This window comes from Salvelinus fontinalis, chromosome 1 (genome assembly GCF_029448725.1).
Source record: "Salvelinus fontinalis isolate EN_2023a chromosome 1, ASM2944872v1, whole genome shotgun sequence".
In the NCBI taxonomy this organism is placed as follows: Eukaryota; Metazoa; Chordata; class Actinopteri; order Salmoniformes; family Salmonidae; genus Salvelinus; species Salvelinus fontinalis.
In genome coordinates this window covers 62,676,511-62,693,124 of record NC_074665.1, presented here as the reverse complement: position 1 = coordinate 62,693,124, position 16,614 = coordinate 62,676,511, and the positions used below count along the sequence as shown (strand labels likewise).

At 39.5% G+C, this 16,614-nt stretch overlaps 1 protein-coding gene across 4 annotated transcripts in view; it reads right to left on the bottom strand.

Annotated features, from left to right (window-relative positions):
- The window catches only part of LOC129859468 (cell division cycle and apoptosis regulator protein 1-like), a 40,318-nt gene that overhangs the window by 18,659 nt on the left and 5,045 nt on the right, over nt 1-16,614 (bottom strand). For 2 of the 4 annotated variants that reach the window (XM_055929300.1, XM_055929308.1), the window contains exons 4-12: nt 8,195-8,371; nt 4,633-4,662; nt 4,456-4,485; nt 4,270-4,299; nt 4,089-4,121; nt 3,770-3,796; nt 3,214-3,422; nt 2,824-2,950; nt 1,061-1,183 (exon numbers count right to left, since the gene is read on the bottom strand). In XM_055929300.1, coding sequence (XP_055785275.1) covers nt 1,061-1,183; nt 2,824-2,950; nt 3,214-3,422; nt 3,770-3,796; nt 4,089-4,121; nt 4,270-4,299; nt 4,456-4,485; nt 4,633-4,662; nt 8,195-8,371 — 786 coding nt within the window. The remainder of the gene's footprint in view (nt 1-1,060; nt 1,184-2,823; nt 2,951-3,213; nt 3,423-3,769; nt 3,797-4,088; nt 4,122-4,269; nt 4,300-4,455; nt 4,486-4,632; nt 4,663-8,194; nt 8,372-16,614) is intronic. The other 2 variants (XM_055929315.1, XM_055929321.1) reach the window with 2 other exon arrangements.

The window sequence follows — 16,614 nt, the reverse complement described above, 5'->3', positions numbered from 1 at the left end:
GTAAGTGATTTATTGTGATTTATTGTCCCATATATGAGCTTAAGTTAAAGAAATGTGCTTCATGGATATCATTATGCAAAGAGGACATACACTAAATGAGGTTTGTGCCGCTGCCAACCGGTAACCATGTGCTAAAGCAAAACAGAACTAGAGGAGTGAGGTTTGGAAGGCGTCCATTTCTTTCACCCAAAAAGTTTTTTGGCAAGTACAGTTGTTTCAATCAGGTACAGTGACTAAATTCTGTCAACAAACGAGAAAACTACTGCCAAAGTAGCATATATTCGGTCTGCATTATCTGCAAAGACAGGACAGGTTCCACAAAAAAAAAACGACAAAAAGATGAAGTTATAAAACTCTGCAAAACCCTGGAATGATAGGTGTTTGACTTTCTGTTTGATGTATGGAGAACTTTCCAGTTTTGATAGTAGTTCCTAACCTGTTTGTGAGGTGAAAAGGTGATAATCATGTGTGAAAATCATAACATTGAAGAAGGGTCAGAGAAGTGAAGAAAAAGTGTGTCAAAAGTGCATTCTGAAAGATATCCTAGAAATCCTAGTATTTGTTGATTTAACTTCTTTAAATGTCTGTACAAATGTAAGCGAAAAACACAAAAAACATTACCATCAATGGGACTCGCATGGTTAGCCTAAATCAACAATGAAAGGAAATCTTATGGATTTCACCTTCAAAATTGCAAATTTTCTTTGATTTCACTGTTAGAAAAGCCCCAAATATATGCATAGACATTTGGATTGCATTCATAAAAATTTTCTGACAGACCATAAGGCTCCGAGATAAAATGCATTGAATACATTTTTGTGCTTTTATAGATCAGGAAACCATCTGGGTCTGAAACACAAATAAATGCTCAGCGTGAAGAAGGAAAAGAGAGAGAAGACAGAAAGTTGAGGAGAGAGAATAGAAGAGAATATAAGAGAGGAGGGAGAAGCACAGATTGTGTGAAAGAAGTAGGAATATGTATAAAGAAAAAAGAAAGAGAATAAGAGGGCCATAGAGGTGTGTGTGTGGGGGGGGCAGGGTAAGGCGGGGGGAGTGTTACATTTTGTCTGTTGTCCATGCCGACGGAGTGCATGTCTGAGTAGCGCTGCTGCATTCCCTGGTCAGCATAGAAGCTGCTCAGCTGTGGGGGAACTGGAGGTAAGGACTGGGGCTGCTGCTGAAGCTAGGGGAGGAGGGGTGGAGATCAGAGAGGTTAATAACAGACACACAAAGGGCTGGGTTCCAATCTGATCACTCTCAAACTTCACCTCTGCACTGAGATCGAGGGTGAATATGGCAATGGCTCCATCTATACTGCTTGAAGGCTACAAATAGGCTACATGTAGGCTTACATTACATTTAAATCAGAGAGTGAGTCAAGCAGGGCAGACGGGAAGAGCGAGCCAATGATCAGGTTGGAATCAAACCCTGGAAGCATTCAAATTGAGGTGGAAGGTGTCACTGGCTTATGCCTCGATCAGAACGACAGTGTCATTTAAAAAAATATATATATTTAACCTTTATTTAACTAGGCAAGTCAGTTAAGGACAAATTCTTATTTACAATGACGGCCTAGGAACAGTGCCTTGTTCAGTGGCAGAACGACAGATTTTTACCTTGTCAGCTCGGGGATTCGATCTAGCAATCTTTCGGTTACTGGCTCTAACCATTAGGCTACCTGCCACCTTCGCCATTGCATCAATGCTGAGTAATAAATTCTGCAGTTGTAACCTTCTTCATTATGTAAACCAAGATTTTTTGTGGATAGGTGTGCAACAAAAGTTCAACATTCACCTTTAGCTAATATACTGACCAAAAATATAAACGCAACATGTAAAGTGTTGGTCAAATTTTGTGCACAAATTTGTTTAAATTCCTGTTAGTGAGCATTTCTCCTTTGCCAAGACAATTCATCCACCTGAGAGGTGTGGCATATAAAGAAGCATGATCTTTACGCAGGTGCACCTTGTGCTGGCAACAATAAAATTGCACTAAAATGTGCAGTTGTCACACAACGCTACAGATGTCTCATGTTGAAGGAGCATGCAAATGGCATGCAGACTGCCAGAATGTCCACCAGGACCTCCACATCCTGCTTCTTCACCTGCGGGATCGTCTGAGACCAGTCACCCGGACAGCTGATAAAACTGTGGGTTTGCACAACTGAAGAATTTCTGCACAAACTGTCAGAAACCGTATCAGGGAAGCTCATCTGAGTGCTCGCCTTAGTGCTCGCCTCACCAGGGTCTTGACCTGACTGCAGTTCAGCATTGTAACAGACTTCAGTGGGCAAATGCCCACCTTCGATGGCCACTGACACGCGGGAAAAGTGTCCCAGTTTCAACTGTACCGGGCAGATGGCAGACGGCATGTATGGCGTTGTGTGGGCAAGCGGTTTGCTGATGATGCCAACGTTGTGAACAGAGTTCCCCATGGTAGCGGGAGGGGGGGTTATGGCATGGGCAGACATAAGCTAGGCCCATTGTCATGCCATTCATCCGCCACCATCACCTCATGTTTCAGCATGATAATGCAGGGCCCCATGTCGAAAGGATCTGTACACAATTGTACACAACGCACTGCAAATGCCTCTGCAACCCAATGCTGCAAGGCTAATGCAGAGTTCCATTGGAAATTAATGTACTTCTGGTGTATCAAAACGAAATGACGCTGTCAATCTGATCAAGGCGTACGGCTTTGGTTTTAGCTGTTGACAGGGTCACCAGGATCATATTCAGTAGGGAGACAAAAGTTATTCAGTTTTACCTCAGGACTGTCTACTGAATGTTTCCCAGGTGTGTGTAGGGGCTAGGTGAGGCTCACCGATTGGTTGGCCAGCTGAGGTAAGGTCTGAATGCGCTGGGCGTTCCATTTGAAAGGCATGTTGGGGTTGTACACGGCCTCCACTAGGACCCTGTCACCCACCTGGGGGGTCTTCCCCTTCACCGCACTGTGGAGACATCACCCATTATTTACCCACTTGAAATTGCTTTAAAAACTGCAATATACGGAGACTTCACACTTGAAATTAAACAAAACATTACTGCTTTAGAATAAAAGGTACACAAATTAGGAATGCAATCAGCAAAATATAGAAAACCCATGGGAAAAAAGACAATTCGATGTCTTCTGTGGCCCAACCCTAAAAGGACTCCTAAACTCTATGCACTTGTGGAGATCTGAGAGGACTTGGGCCAGAGTCTGAACACTCACCTGAGCTGGAAGAAGACGTCCTCATCCACAAAGCCGAAGGTGTCATGCAGCTTGTTGACAACGCCGGTGAAGACGCGCTGTTTCTGGGGCTGGCTCTGCTGCTGGCTCTGCTGCTGGTGGCTGGAGCGAGGCGTGGGGTAGGACACGGTGATCTGGGCTGTCTGCTGGGGGTTGGACAGAGAGAGGCTGGTGGGGAGAGCCACGGGGGGCTGGGGAGGAGGAAAGTTATAGGTCAGTGTCCAGGGACAACTTCATCCTACTACTACCTTCTGTATAAGTCCTAAATGGATGAATTGTATGAAGTACCACTAAATTCTAAATCTGTGTATTTAATAATGGAACTGTTTGAAGTGTCTACTGTATATGGAGCCTATTATGTTATTTGCGATTTAATTGAATCAAATGTCCCTTAGCGGTTCTCTTCATTTATTAAAAGGTGTTGATTATTACACTCATTGGGGCCATACATGTCCTGTTATTGTATTTGGCTATGAAGAAGGTTAAAACATTTAACCTGGATTTTAAAACTGAAAAGTGATAAGGTGGGGATGCCTACCGGGAATTTGTTTTCACCACTCCAGTTCTTTCAACATCCGCGCAGATGGCAGAAAGAGAGACACGGTCACGTTAGACTATTATGATGCATTCACAATTCCTTCCCCAATAGCTTTGGTTTTGTACCGCATGCTTCCAAAATCACAGCCTACTTATAACAAGAGCGCGTTTGGAATTTTCATGACAAAATGGCATCTTTTTAGGCCTATTATATTTGACTAAATAATTCTACTCAAGACAAGATGACTTAAGTGGCAATACTTTTTCTGAAAGGTGCATTAAATTTACAAGAGAGACAAATTTGTCCCTAATCAGCCTACCTGTGAAAGCAGCGCTTGCTGGGGCTGGGGGAGCTGTGGAGAGAATGATAGATTGAGATAGATAGAAAGAGAACAGTTACTACAGTGTGTATATAGAATAGAGTACATTCCACACCCCAGCACCAAGAATGAAGTGCCTTGTGATTTGACTGTGCTGCGGCTGGGAACCGCTGCTGCTTACCCCGTATAAGTCTGTATGCTGTTGATGTTGCTAAAGAGACAGGGAACACAAACACGCAGAAATAGCAATAAGTCTTTCATTGAGTCAACTATACATTTGTTGATTGATAGATATCATGAGTATGGCTTTTCTCAAATCAAGGCGATTCAAAGTTGTCTGTGCGAGTTGCAAACATCAATAATTTACCCCGTATGAGTCTGTATGTTGTTGATGTTGCTGAAGAGACGGGATACACACACGCAGAAATTGCAATAAGTATTTCATTGAGTAAATAATACATTTGTTGATTGATACATATGAGTATAGCCTTTTTCAAATCAAGGCGATTCAGTTGTCTGTGTGAGTTGCACATCAATAATTTACCCCGTATGAGTCTGTATGTTGTTGATGTTGCTGAAGAGACGGGGTACACACACAAATGCAGAAATTGCAATAAGTCTTTCATTGAGTAAACATTACATTGTTTGATTGACACATATCAAGTGACCAGCATTAGTGAGGTATTTTTCAAGTTGGTTGAACATCAATAATTTGCACAAAAAAAAATAACATTCCTAGAGAATGCAGCACAGGAGGCTGCAGAGGGGAGGACGGCTCATAATGATGTCTGGAACGATGCAAACGGAATGGAAAACACCTGGAAACCATGTCTGATGTACAGTTGAAGTAGCAAGTTTACATACACTTAGGTTGGAGTCATAAAAACTCGTTTTCAACCAATCCACACATTTCTTGTTAACAAACTATAGATTTGGCAAGTCAGTTAGGACATCTACTTTGTGCATGACACAATTCATTTTTCCAACAATTGTTTACAGACAGATTATTTCACTGTATCACAATTCCAGTGGGTCAGAAGTTTACCTACACTAAGTTGACTGTGCCTTTAAACAGCTTGGGAAATTCCAGAAAATTATGTCATGGCTTTAGCTTCTGATAGGCTAATTGACATAATTTGAGTCAATTGGAGGTGTACCTGTGGATGTATTTCAAGGCCTACCTTCAAACTCAGTGCCTCTTTGCTTGACATCATGGGAAAATCAAAAGAAATCAGCCAAGACCTCAGAAAAATAATTGTAGAACTCCACAAGTCTGGTTCATCCTTTGGAGCAATTTCAAAATGCCTGAAGGTACCACGTTCATCTCTACAAACAATAGTACGCAAGTATAAACACCATGGGACCACACATCCGTCACACTGCTCAGGAAGGAGACGCGTTCTGTCTCCTAGAGATGAACGTACTTTGGTGCGAAAAGTGCAAATCAATCCCAGGACAGCAGCAAAGGACCTTGTGAAGATGCTGAAGGAAACAGGTACAGTGGGGCAAAAAAGTATTTAGTCAGCCACCAATCAAATCCTGCAGTGCCAGACGTGTCCCCCTGCTTAAGCCAGTACATGTCCAGGCCCGTCTGAAGTTTGCTAGAGAGCATTTGGATGATCCAGAAGAAGATTGGGAGAATGTCATATGGTCAGATGAAACCAAAATAGAACTTTTTGGTAAAAACTCAACTCGTCGTGTTTGGAGGACAAGGAATGTTGAGTTGCATCCAAAGAACACCATACCTACTGTGAAGCATGGGGGTGGAAACATCATGCTTTGGGGCTGTTTTTCTGCAAAGGGACCAGGACGACTGATCCGTGTAAAGGAAAGAATGAATGGGGCCATGTATCGTGAGATTTTGAGTGAACCTCCTTCCATCAGCAAGGGTATTGAAAATGAAACGTGGCTGGGTCTTTCAGCATGACAATGATCCCAAACACACCGCCCGGGCAACGAAGGAGTGGCTTCGTAAGAAGCATTTCAATGTCCTGGAGTGGCCTAGCCAGTCTCCAGATCTCAACCCCATAGAAAATCTTTGGAGGGAGTTGAAAGTCCGTGTTGCCCAGCAACAGCCCCAAAACATCACTGCTCTAGAGGAGATCTGCATGGAGAAATGGGCCAAAATACCAGCAACCGTGTGTGAAAACCTTGTGAAGACTTACAGAAAACGTTTGACCTCTGTCATTGCCAACAAAGGGTATATAACAAAGTATTGAGATAAACTTTTGTTATTGACCAAATACTTATTTTCCACCATAATTTGCAAATAAATTCATTAAAAATCCTACAATGTGATTTTCTGGATTTTTCTTTCTCATTTGGTCTGTCATAGTTGAAGTGTACCTATGATGGAAATTACAGGCCTCTCATCTTTTTAAGTGGGAGAACTTGCACAATTGGTGGCTGACTAAATACTTTTTTGCCCCACTGTACAAAAGTATCTATATCGACAGTAAAACGAGTCCTATAATTGACATAACCTGAAAGGCCGCCCAGCAAGGAAGAAGCCACTGCTCCAAAACTGCCATAAAAAAGACAGACTACGTTTGCAACTGCACATGGGGACAAAGATTGTACTTTTTGGAAAAATGTCCTCTGATCTGATGAAACAAAAATAACTGTTTGGCCATAATGACCATCGTTATGTTAGGAGGAAAAAGGGGGAGGCTTGCAAGCCGAAGGAACACCATCCCAACTGTGAAGCACGGGGGTGGCAGCATCATGTTGTGGGGGGTGCTTCACAAAATAGATGGCATCATGAGGTAGGAAAATTATGTGGATAAATTGAAGCAAAATCTCAAGACAACAGTCAGGAAGTTAAAACTTGGTCGCAAATGGGTCTTCCAAATGGACAATGACCCCAAGCATACTTCCAAAGTTGTGGCAAAATGGCTTAAAGACAACAAAGTCAAGGTATTGGAGTGGCCATCACAAAGCGCTGACCTCAATCCTATAGAAAATTTGTTGGCAGAACTGAAAAAGCGTGTGCGAGCAAGGAGGCCTACAAACCTGACTCAGTTACACCAGCTCTGTCAGGAGGAATGGGCCAAAATTCACCCAACTTACTGTGGGAAACTTGTGGAAGGCTACCCAAAACATTTGACCCAAGTTAAACAATTTAAAGGCAATGCTACCAAATACTAACTGAGTGCATGTAAACTTCTGACCCACTGGGAATGTGATGAAAGAAATAAAAGCTGAAAGAAATAATTATCCTATTATTCTGACATTTCACATTCTTAAAATAAAGTGTTGATCCTAACTGACCTAAGACAGGAAATGTTTACTAGGATTAAATGTCAGGAATTGTGAAAACTGAGTTAATGTATTTGGCTAAGGTGTATGTAAACTTCCGACTTCAACTGTATTTGATATCATTCCACTGATTCCGCTCCATTCATTACCACAAGCCGTTATCCCCAATTAAGGTACCACCAACCTCCTGTGGAATGTAATATAAGACAACTACTACATAGGTCAAAGAGAACAAAGGGGAAAACTATGCTGCAGAGTCTAGCCTCTAAAAAATCTGATTTGACAAACACGGATGCCATTTTCTTTTATCTAAGTGAAACCCATTTGTCAATGAAATCCTGTGACTCAGTGAGTGAGAGGTCTAACTGACGTGATATGAACTGGCTGCTCTGGGTTAGAACACTCAGTGTTCTTAAAGTGGGGTAAAGTTCTGGAACTCTGCCCAGTTCGACAGTTTTGCTGACAAGCTCTAATTCGTTTACAAACCAAGCAGCAAAAACATGTATCAAACCCCCAACAGAGCACTACTCCAGATATTCTCAAAGCCTTTATAACTGTACCAAGGTCCACCACAGAATGTCATATGACATTCATGACAGGAAAACAGAATATTTTGTATAACTAAAAAGGAAAGATATATGTGCTCATTAGGAGAGATTGAAGACATTAGGAATTACAGATTGATCGTCATATGAACTAACATTATATGACATACTAAACCTCTTCTCCAATCATAGCCATCAGGGGCAAAACTCAAAACACATAAGGTCAATAGCTTCTAAGAGAAACTTCATCCTACTCAACCTAGAACAGGGTATTTCACTTGGTGTAATGGCCATGTGTCTCACCTGATGGGGTACATTGTAGAGCTGCTGAGGAGGCGGCTGCTGAGGAGGAGGCTGTTGTTGTTGCTGCTGCTGCTGCTGCTGCTGCTGTTGTTGCTGCTGTTGTTGCTGTTGTTGCTGCTGCTGTTGCTGCTGTTGCTGCTGTTGCTGATACTGCTGCAAGGCCGAGTTGATTTGAGACTAAAACAATAAGCGAGATGAGACAGAGAAAAAGTTAAAATGACTTGATGTTGCTTTAAAGGGAAGACCATTTACTAAACAGTTAGTGACTTCATACTCAACCACAGCGATGAGAAGAAAAAGGGTTATTTTTCTCAGACTTTCACTCAGAATCTAAAGAGTATGTTGTTCACACTGATCTGTCACATGGTGTGGGGGTGTTTATCAGTTCATCACCCACAAATCAGAACACGAGAACAGGTTTTCCAACATCACAGCTCCTTCAAGTCTAGTGAGGTTTGGCTGCTTACCAATCTCTGTACCTCGGTGGTTCCCAAACCAGTTTGTCTGACCAAAATAATGCTCATCATTGGAAATGTTTCTTCAGTAAACAAAATCCAGAAAGTTCAAGTGAAATTAGACGTGATCAACCAATAGGGTATCTCCCTACCATTTTGGGGACTATTGGGTTGTGTTCATTTGGCACAAAACCAAAGTTACTACCTGAGCTTATCCAACAACAATAACAGTGACCCGAATCAGGAAACTAGGCATGTGTCGCAAGTCACAGAAGGGCCGTTTGAATTATTTCTGTATTTTTATCAAAGTGTTTTTTTTGGGGGCAGAAATGCCTTCTCGAAAATGTGAACTTTCATGTGCCTTAATAACAAACTTGTATGCCATCTGTAAATACGAATAAAATTGTTAAATTAAGAGCGTTGTTGGTTAAGCCACAGAAAAATATAGCTACCTTTCCACTAGCCATGATTGGCTGAGATAACGAGTGAGCTGGACATGCCGAGAGAGGAGTTTGGATTGGTCTGCCATATTCAAGGCTTCTGTCAATTTAAGCTCGTCAGTCTATGTTGGTAATCCTGTCGAACTAGGCTATTTAAAAAAAAATGTATTGTGTAGTGGAGCTGCATAAGTGTTGCTCTCCACTTTCTGGAGGATGAAGTTTTGCAATCAGTGGAATTAGAGTATGATAGGTAAAGAGACGGAGAAAACCCCTGTCTCCGGATTACATCTTCAAACTAAGGGCAACCGTGGTATGGCATTCCTGACAGGGAGACGCGTCAGGAATTTCTGTCAAAATTTCTGTCAAAATTAGAAATGTGTAATATCTGAAAATGTAAGATAGCTAGCTACATTTTGAGATATGACACATTTCTAATTTTGACAGAAGATACTTTCATTTCAAGCTAAAGTGTACTGTTAGCTAGCTAGCTAATGTTAGCTGGCTGGCTCCCTAGCTGACGTTATTCTTTCTTTCCCAGTACCGTTTGCTTTTCTAGTTAAAGCCTAATGTTAGTTTCTAGTTAAAGCCTAATGTTAGCTAGCTAACATTGAACCTGGTTGGTTAGCTCCTAGTACTGTGACATTGTTGGAACTTTGTTCATTGTTGTTTAACTAGCTAACGTTAGCTGGCTGGCTCGTTAGCTAACGTTATGTGGCGTGTGTACAACACCTGCTGAATATTGCCGGTGTCAGTAAACGTTTGCAAAAAAATAATTTAAGTAATTAAATTGTTGCCAGCAGTGCTGGTTAGGCTGTTTTCATGTTATCCAGAGGTAAACAAATCATCGCTCAAGTGTGCGCTCAGAGCGAAACAAGATGGGTGGGGCTAAAGCTTAAGAGGGTGTGAACGATACTGAATGGGTGTAGACAAAGAAGAGCTAGATAGTGTAGGGTGTAGGTAGACGGCGGACGTAAAGGTAATGGCGGACTGAACGAAGTTATGTAGAGCACCTCAAGATAAAACATAATATTCGAAATATCTGCTAAATAGACTAAAATATTAGCACTACATAATCTGGTGAGTGATAAACCTTCAATCTGGATAATAACACAAAACAAATCCTAAGACTAGAGACATTTATCGACAAATATTACGAAAACAGGCAACAACCAAACATGACGGAGAGTAAGACAGGGGAATCGTTTACAAAACGCAAGCGAGATTCTTCGACAGATACTGACGATTTAATATTCTCACCACCGGGAATGGTAAAGGTCGAAACCAATCTGTTAAAATCAATAAATGACAAACTGGGTTTACTTGAATTACTTAGTAAGGATATAAAAGAGTTAAAGGCAAGCCTAGAGATGAGTGATGAAAAAGCTGCGACATTGGAGAAGGAAACACACGCCCTAAAAGGGACAGTCAATAAGATTCAAACCGAAATGAATGGAATTAAAAAAGAGAACATCGTTCTGAAGGAAGCCTTACTGGAGATTCAAACTAGATCCATGAGAGAGAATTTGGTACTTACAGGTATCCAAGAAAAAGAAGGAGAAGTTCCTGAATCTATAGTTAGAGAGTTCCTCCGTACAGCGCTTCAGATTCCATGCGAAGTTGTCGACAAAATCCAACTTGAACGTGTTCACCGCTTCGGACAGAGAGGGCAGAGGTACGAACGCCCAATCGTTTTAAAATTTGCTTCATTTAAAGATAAAATAATGGTTAAAAGCCTAGGTAAAAGACTTGCTGGGACCAAAATTGGCATGAATGATCAGTTTCCGAAAGAAATTGCAGAACGGCGCAAAGTTCTGTATCCAATTTTCAAAGAAAACAGATTAAAAGCGAAACGAGTAGCTCTCGTCGTTGATAAACTATATATTGATAACCAGTTGTTCAGAGACACAAAGACTACTCCATGGTTATTTTAAAATTTACAAAGTTCTCATAGACGAGGAAAATAAACACAATTCAAGCCCGGTTACTGATTGTAACAATACAACAAAAAATATAGCTTTTTTATAAATCTTCACATATAACTAATTGAACACACAAGCACTATTTTTACACAGTGAAGATAAAAACTAAGTAAACAGAAGGCACAGTATGTGTGGATGGTATGGTTTGTGTTTATTTTATTTTTTATCTTATTTGTTATGTTTGGAAAGTTGAGTGAGTGAGTAATGAAATGGTTGCATATCCCAGAGCCAATGTATTGCTGTGAGCCGGGTATGAGAGGGCTTTCAATGTTGTTCAGATGATGGATATACTTTTATAACGAATTATACGTCTTATTTATTTATTGTCCTATCATGGAAAACTACATTTTTTTTTATCTTAATAAATTATATCTAATTATTATCCTATTTTAATGGTACTGTCTATGGCCCTATACCCTAGACACCCACCTGAATGACCCAGATATTAAGGAGAAGTCCCTAACTGTTTTATGTGCTCGCTGTAAGCGGTCTATATGCAGCTAAAATGAGGTCAGAGACCAAGAGCAGCACTGCCCCCTCAAGATTCTGAGCCTGCTTGGCAGGGTTGGTCCTGCAAAGCCAAAGCCCCCTAAAGGGAGAGGAAAATATACAAGGAATTTCTCAAAGCTGCTAATGAGAACCTTGACGACCTTGTACCTAGCCGGTGGGGATTCCGGTGGGGTACCCCCACCCAGGCAGTGGCAGTGCTGGCAACACTAGCTGCAGTAACCCATGGGGAGGGGGTCACACTCGGACATTCAGAGAGGGGGTATATTATTGTGGCCCTGGCGGCACAGAATCAAGGTCGGACTGCATGGAGATGCGTGGGGACATGGTCATGACTGGTGGCCGTATTGTGGGTGTTTTTTTCAGGAATAGGGTGTACATTTGACTGCCATTATCTAGGATATGACAATGGTAAATAAATTTCTAATTTTGCTTATTTTTTTGCGCGGTCTTGCAGGCCTTCTCATGCAGCTGCAACTGCAATAGCATTTGGAAATCATGACCCATCTTGAGTTGGGCTCTGGGATGGTGCAACTGTTGAGAAAGTGAGCTTATGGTTGTGTGGGGGTAAGGGCTGAGTGTGTATGTGTGTATCCCACAACTGTTGCGAAAGAAGAAGTAAAAGATGTAAGGTACAATAGAGGATGATCCACAGCTATATATAATACAAATCGAGGTGACGGCAATGGAAATGCATATGGCAATTGATTTACTTCAATTCGGTAAATGGAACTGTATGCTCTTTTCAAAGAATGGATCCCAGTCGGTTCAGGGCTATGGGATACAGGGGGTCGAGGGTGGTCTGCCGGGCATTGGGATGACAAGCCATCTCGAGATGAGGCCTTTTAGCGGGTGGAATAGTAGGGACCAATTGGAGGTTTACTTAGTAGAAATGCAAATATCATGGTACAACTATATAGACACTCAATCATTATGTTACTTTTTAATAGTACGTTTACAAAAATATATTCTGATTAAAAGAATGAAAGGTGTGTCTCATGGTAAGTGGTGAAATAAGTATAGCCAGTTACAATTGTAATGGCTTAGCAGATAATAAGAAAAGACGATCAGTATTTACCTGGCTAAAAGAGAAGGATTATAATATTTATTGTTTACAGGAAACCCATTCAACAGTTTTAGATGAAGTTTTGTGGAAAAAGAACTGGGTGGGCAAAATATATTTCTCCCATGGGCAAAGAAATTCAAAAGGGGTGATGATCTTAATTAACAATAATTTTGATCCAAATGTGCAAATTGTCCAAACAGATCCTCAAGGTAGATGGATTATTTTAAATATGTTATTGGACAATAAACAAATATGGCTTGTTAACCTATACGGTCCGAATAATGATGATCCAAGCTTCTTTGAAAATATATATAAGAACTTATCAACTCTACAAGCAACACTAGACTCTATTATTATAATGGGAGATTTTAATACGGTCTTAAATAGCTCTATAGACCGGAAAGGAAATCACACTACAAATTATCACCCTCAGGCACTTAAGGAAATCATGAATGTCATGGATATATTGGAATTAGTGGATATATGGAGACTTAAATACCCTGATTTAGTGAGATATACATGGCGGAGGCTGAATCAAGCTAGTCGTCTTGACTACTTTCTTATTCCATTCTCTCTGGCACCAAAAGTTAAAAAAGTGTTGATAGGGGATAGAATGCGGTCGGATCATCACATAATTGGCATATATATTTCTCTTACAGAATTTCCACGTGGGCGAGGATATTGGAAATTTAATCAAAGTCTACTAGATGATAAATTGTTTAGAACTAGGACAGAAGATTTTATAACTGACTTTTTCAGACATAACATAGGTACAGCAGATCCCCTTATTGTATGGGACACTTTTAAGTGTGCCTTTAGAGGCCATGCAATTCAGTACTCATCTATAAAACAAAAGCAATTTAGATCAAAAGAGTCCATATTAACAAAGGAAATTGAAGGACTAACAGTACAGTTAGATAGCAATAAAAACGGTACCATAGAGGCACAGAATAATTTAGAGGAAAAACAAAAAGAAATGGAGGAACTTATTCAAGAAAGATCCAGTGTAATATATTATAAAAATAAAGCGAACTGGATGGAATATGGGGAAAAATGCACCAAATTCTTTTTCAATCTTCAATATAGAAATGCTACCAAAAAAAATGTATTAAAACTTGTGACAAATGATGGAGTCACGCATGATTCACCAAATGATATTTTGAAAGAGGAAGTAAAGTACTTTAAGAATATGTTTTCTTTTCAGGCTCCTCCATCTCCACTAACTGAAACTAATTGTATGGATTTTTTTCCTATTAATAATGTAAAATTAACATCTGAACAGAAAGACTCATGTGAAGGCCAAATTACAGAGGAGGAACTGCTTGTTGCAATTGGGGCCTTTAAAGATGGGAAAACTCCAGGGCTGGATGGCATACCAGTGGAAGTATACAAAACGTTTTTTGATATACTCAAAGGACCGTTATTAACTTGTTTTAACCACTCCTATATAAATGGTAGATTATCAGACACACAACAAGAAGGTCTGATATCGTTATTACTGAAACAGGACCCAAGTGGTATATATAAAGATCCAGTCCAATTAAAAAATTGGAGACCTCTTACACTTCAGTGTTGTGATGCAAAAATCCTAGCAAAATGCTTGGCGCATAGAATAAAAAAAGTTTTGTCAGATATTATTCATCCTAATCAGACAGGTTTTTTACATGGACGATACATTGGAGATAATATAAGGCAAGTACTGGAAACAATAGAACACTATGAGATATCGGGGACACCAGGCCTGGTTTTCATAGCTGATTTTGAAAAGGCTTTTGATAAAGTACGACTGGAGTTTATATATAAATGCCTAGAATATTTCAATTTTGGGGAATCTCTTATAAAATGGGTTAAAATTATGTATAGTAACCCTAGGTGTAAAATAGTAAATAATGGCTACATCTCAGAAAGTTTTAAACTATCTAGAGGAGTAAAACAAGGTTGTCCACTATCGGCATATCTATTTATTATTGCCATCGAAATGTTAGCTGTTAAAATTAGATCAAACATTAATATTAAAGGATTAGAAATTCATGGCTTAAAAACTAAGGTGTCATTGTACGCTGATGATTCATGTTTTCTTTTAAAACCACAACTAGAGTCTCTCCAGGGCCTCATAGAGGATCTAGATACCTTTGCTATCCTCTCTGGATTAAAACCAAATTATGATAAATGTACCATATTACGTATTGGATCACTAAAAAATACACATTTTATATTGCCATGTAGTTTACCAATTAAATGGTCTGACGGAGATGTGGACATACTCGGTATAAAAATCCCAAAAGAAAGAAATGATCTCACTCCAATAAATTTTTATAGAAAGTTAGCAAAAATAGATAAGATCTTGCTACCATGGAAAGGAAAATACCTGTCTATTTGTGGAAAAATCACCCTAATTAACTCTTTAGTCATATCACAGTTTACCTATTTGCTTATGGTTTTGCCTACACCTAATGACCTGTTTTTTAAATTATATGAACAAAAAATATTCAATTTTATTTGGAACGGCAAGCCAGATAAAATTAAAAGGGCCTATTTATATAACGAATATGAATTCGGAGGGCAGAAATTATTAAATATTAAAGCATTAGATCTCTCACTAAAGGCATCGGTCATACAAAAGTTATACTTAAATCCAAACTGGTTCTCTAGTAAACTGGTACGAATGTCTCATCCTATGTTCAAGAAGGGCCTTTTTCCCTTTATTCAGATTACACCTGCTCACTTTTGGTTGTTTGAAAAGGAAATGATCTCCAAAATATCCTTATTCTTTAAACAAGCCTTAGAAAGTTGGTTGCAATTTCAGTTTAATCCACCTGAAAGGACGGAACAAATAGTACAACAAATATTGTGGTTAAATTCAAATATAATAATTGATAAAAAAACTGTATTTATCGAAGAAATGTTTAAAAAAGGTATAATTTTTGTGAATGATATCATAAATAGGACTGGTGGAGTTATGTCACACATGCAGCTAACACAGACATATGGAAAAGTCTGCTCTACCCAAAATTACAACCAATTAATTGCAGCATTACCACAAAAATGGAAGAGGCAAGTAGAAGGGGAAAAAAGTAAGGAACTTGTATGTCGGCCCTGTATTAAAGAACAAAAATGGTTAAAGAAAAGTGTGATAAATAAAAACATATACCAATTTCATTTAAGGACCAAAAAACTAACAGCTGTGCCATACAAATTGCAAAATAGTTGGGAAGAGATTTTCGATGTACCCATTCCATGGCACATGGTTTATGAATTGATACGCAAAACAACGCCGGATTCAAAACTTCGAATTTTTCAATATAAATTACTGTACAAAATTCTTGCAACTAATAGAATGTTATATATATGGGGTATACAATCTTCCCAGCTCTGCAGATTCTGTTGTGAGGAGGCAGAGTCATTAGATCATTTATTTTGGTATTGTCCATATGTAGCTCGTTTTTGGTCACAGGTCCAGGAATGGCTGAAGAATTGCAACATTTGCCTAAAACTAACGCTACAGATAGCAATACTGGGGGATTTGAAAAGCCATAGTCAATCAATCAATAATATAATAATTATTTTGGCAAAGATGTTTATTTTTAATTTACAATCTGTAGAAGCTATGAGAATAGGAAGGTTCAGGTCTTTTGTGAAGCATCACAGCACAGTTGAGAAATGTATAGCAAATAGAAATCCGAAATGGATGATGTTGGAAGATAGATGGGAGGGGTTGGGTGGAGCTGAAGGGTGGGACTAATAACAAGATAAACAATATAGGGCATACGGGATCTGTGAAATGTGTATAGGTGCGGAGCTTTTGTGAAATAGCACAGTTACAAGTGGAAATAAAATTGGATGGACAACAGAAATAGAGGAAGGACTAAGAACAAATAAGAGAGAACTATTGTAAAGTGGACTGTGTCTGTAAGATAGGTATAAGATGTAGAAATTGAAGGTAAAAGCAGAAGTGTTTATAAGTTTACTCCAA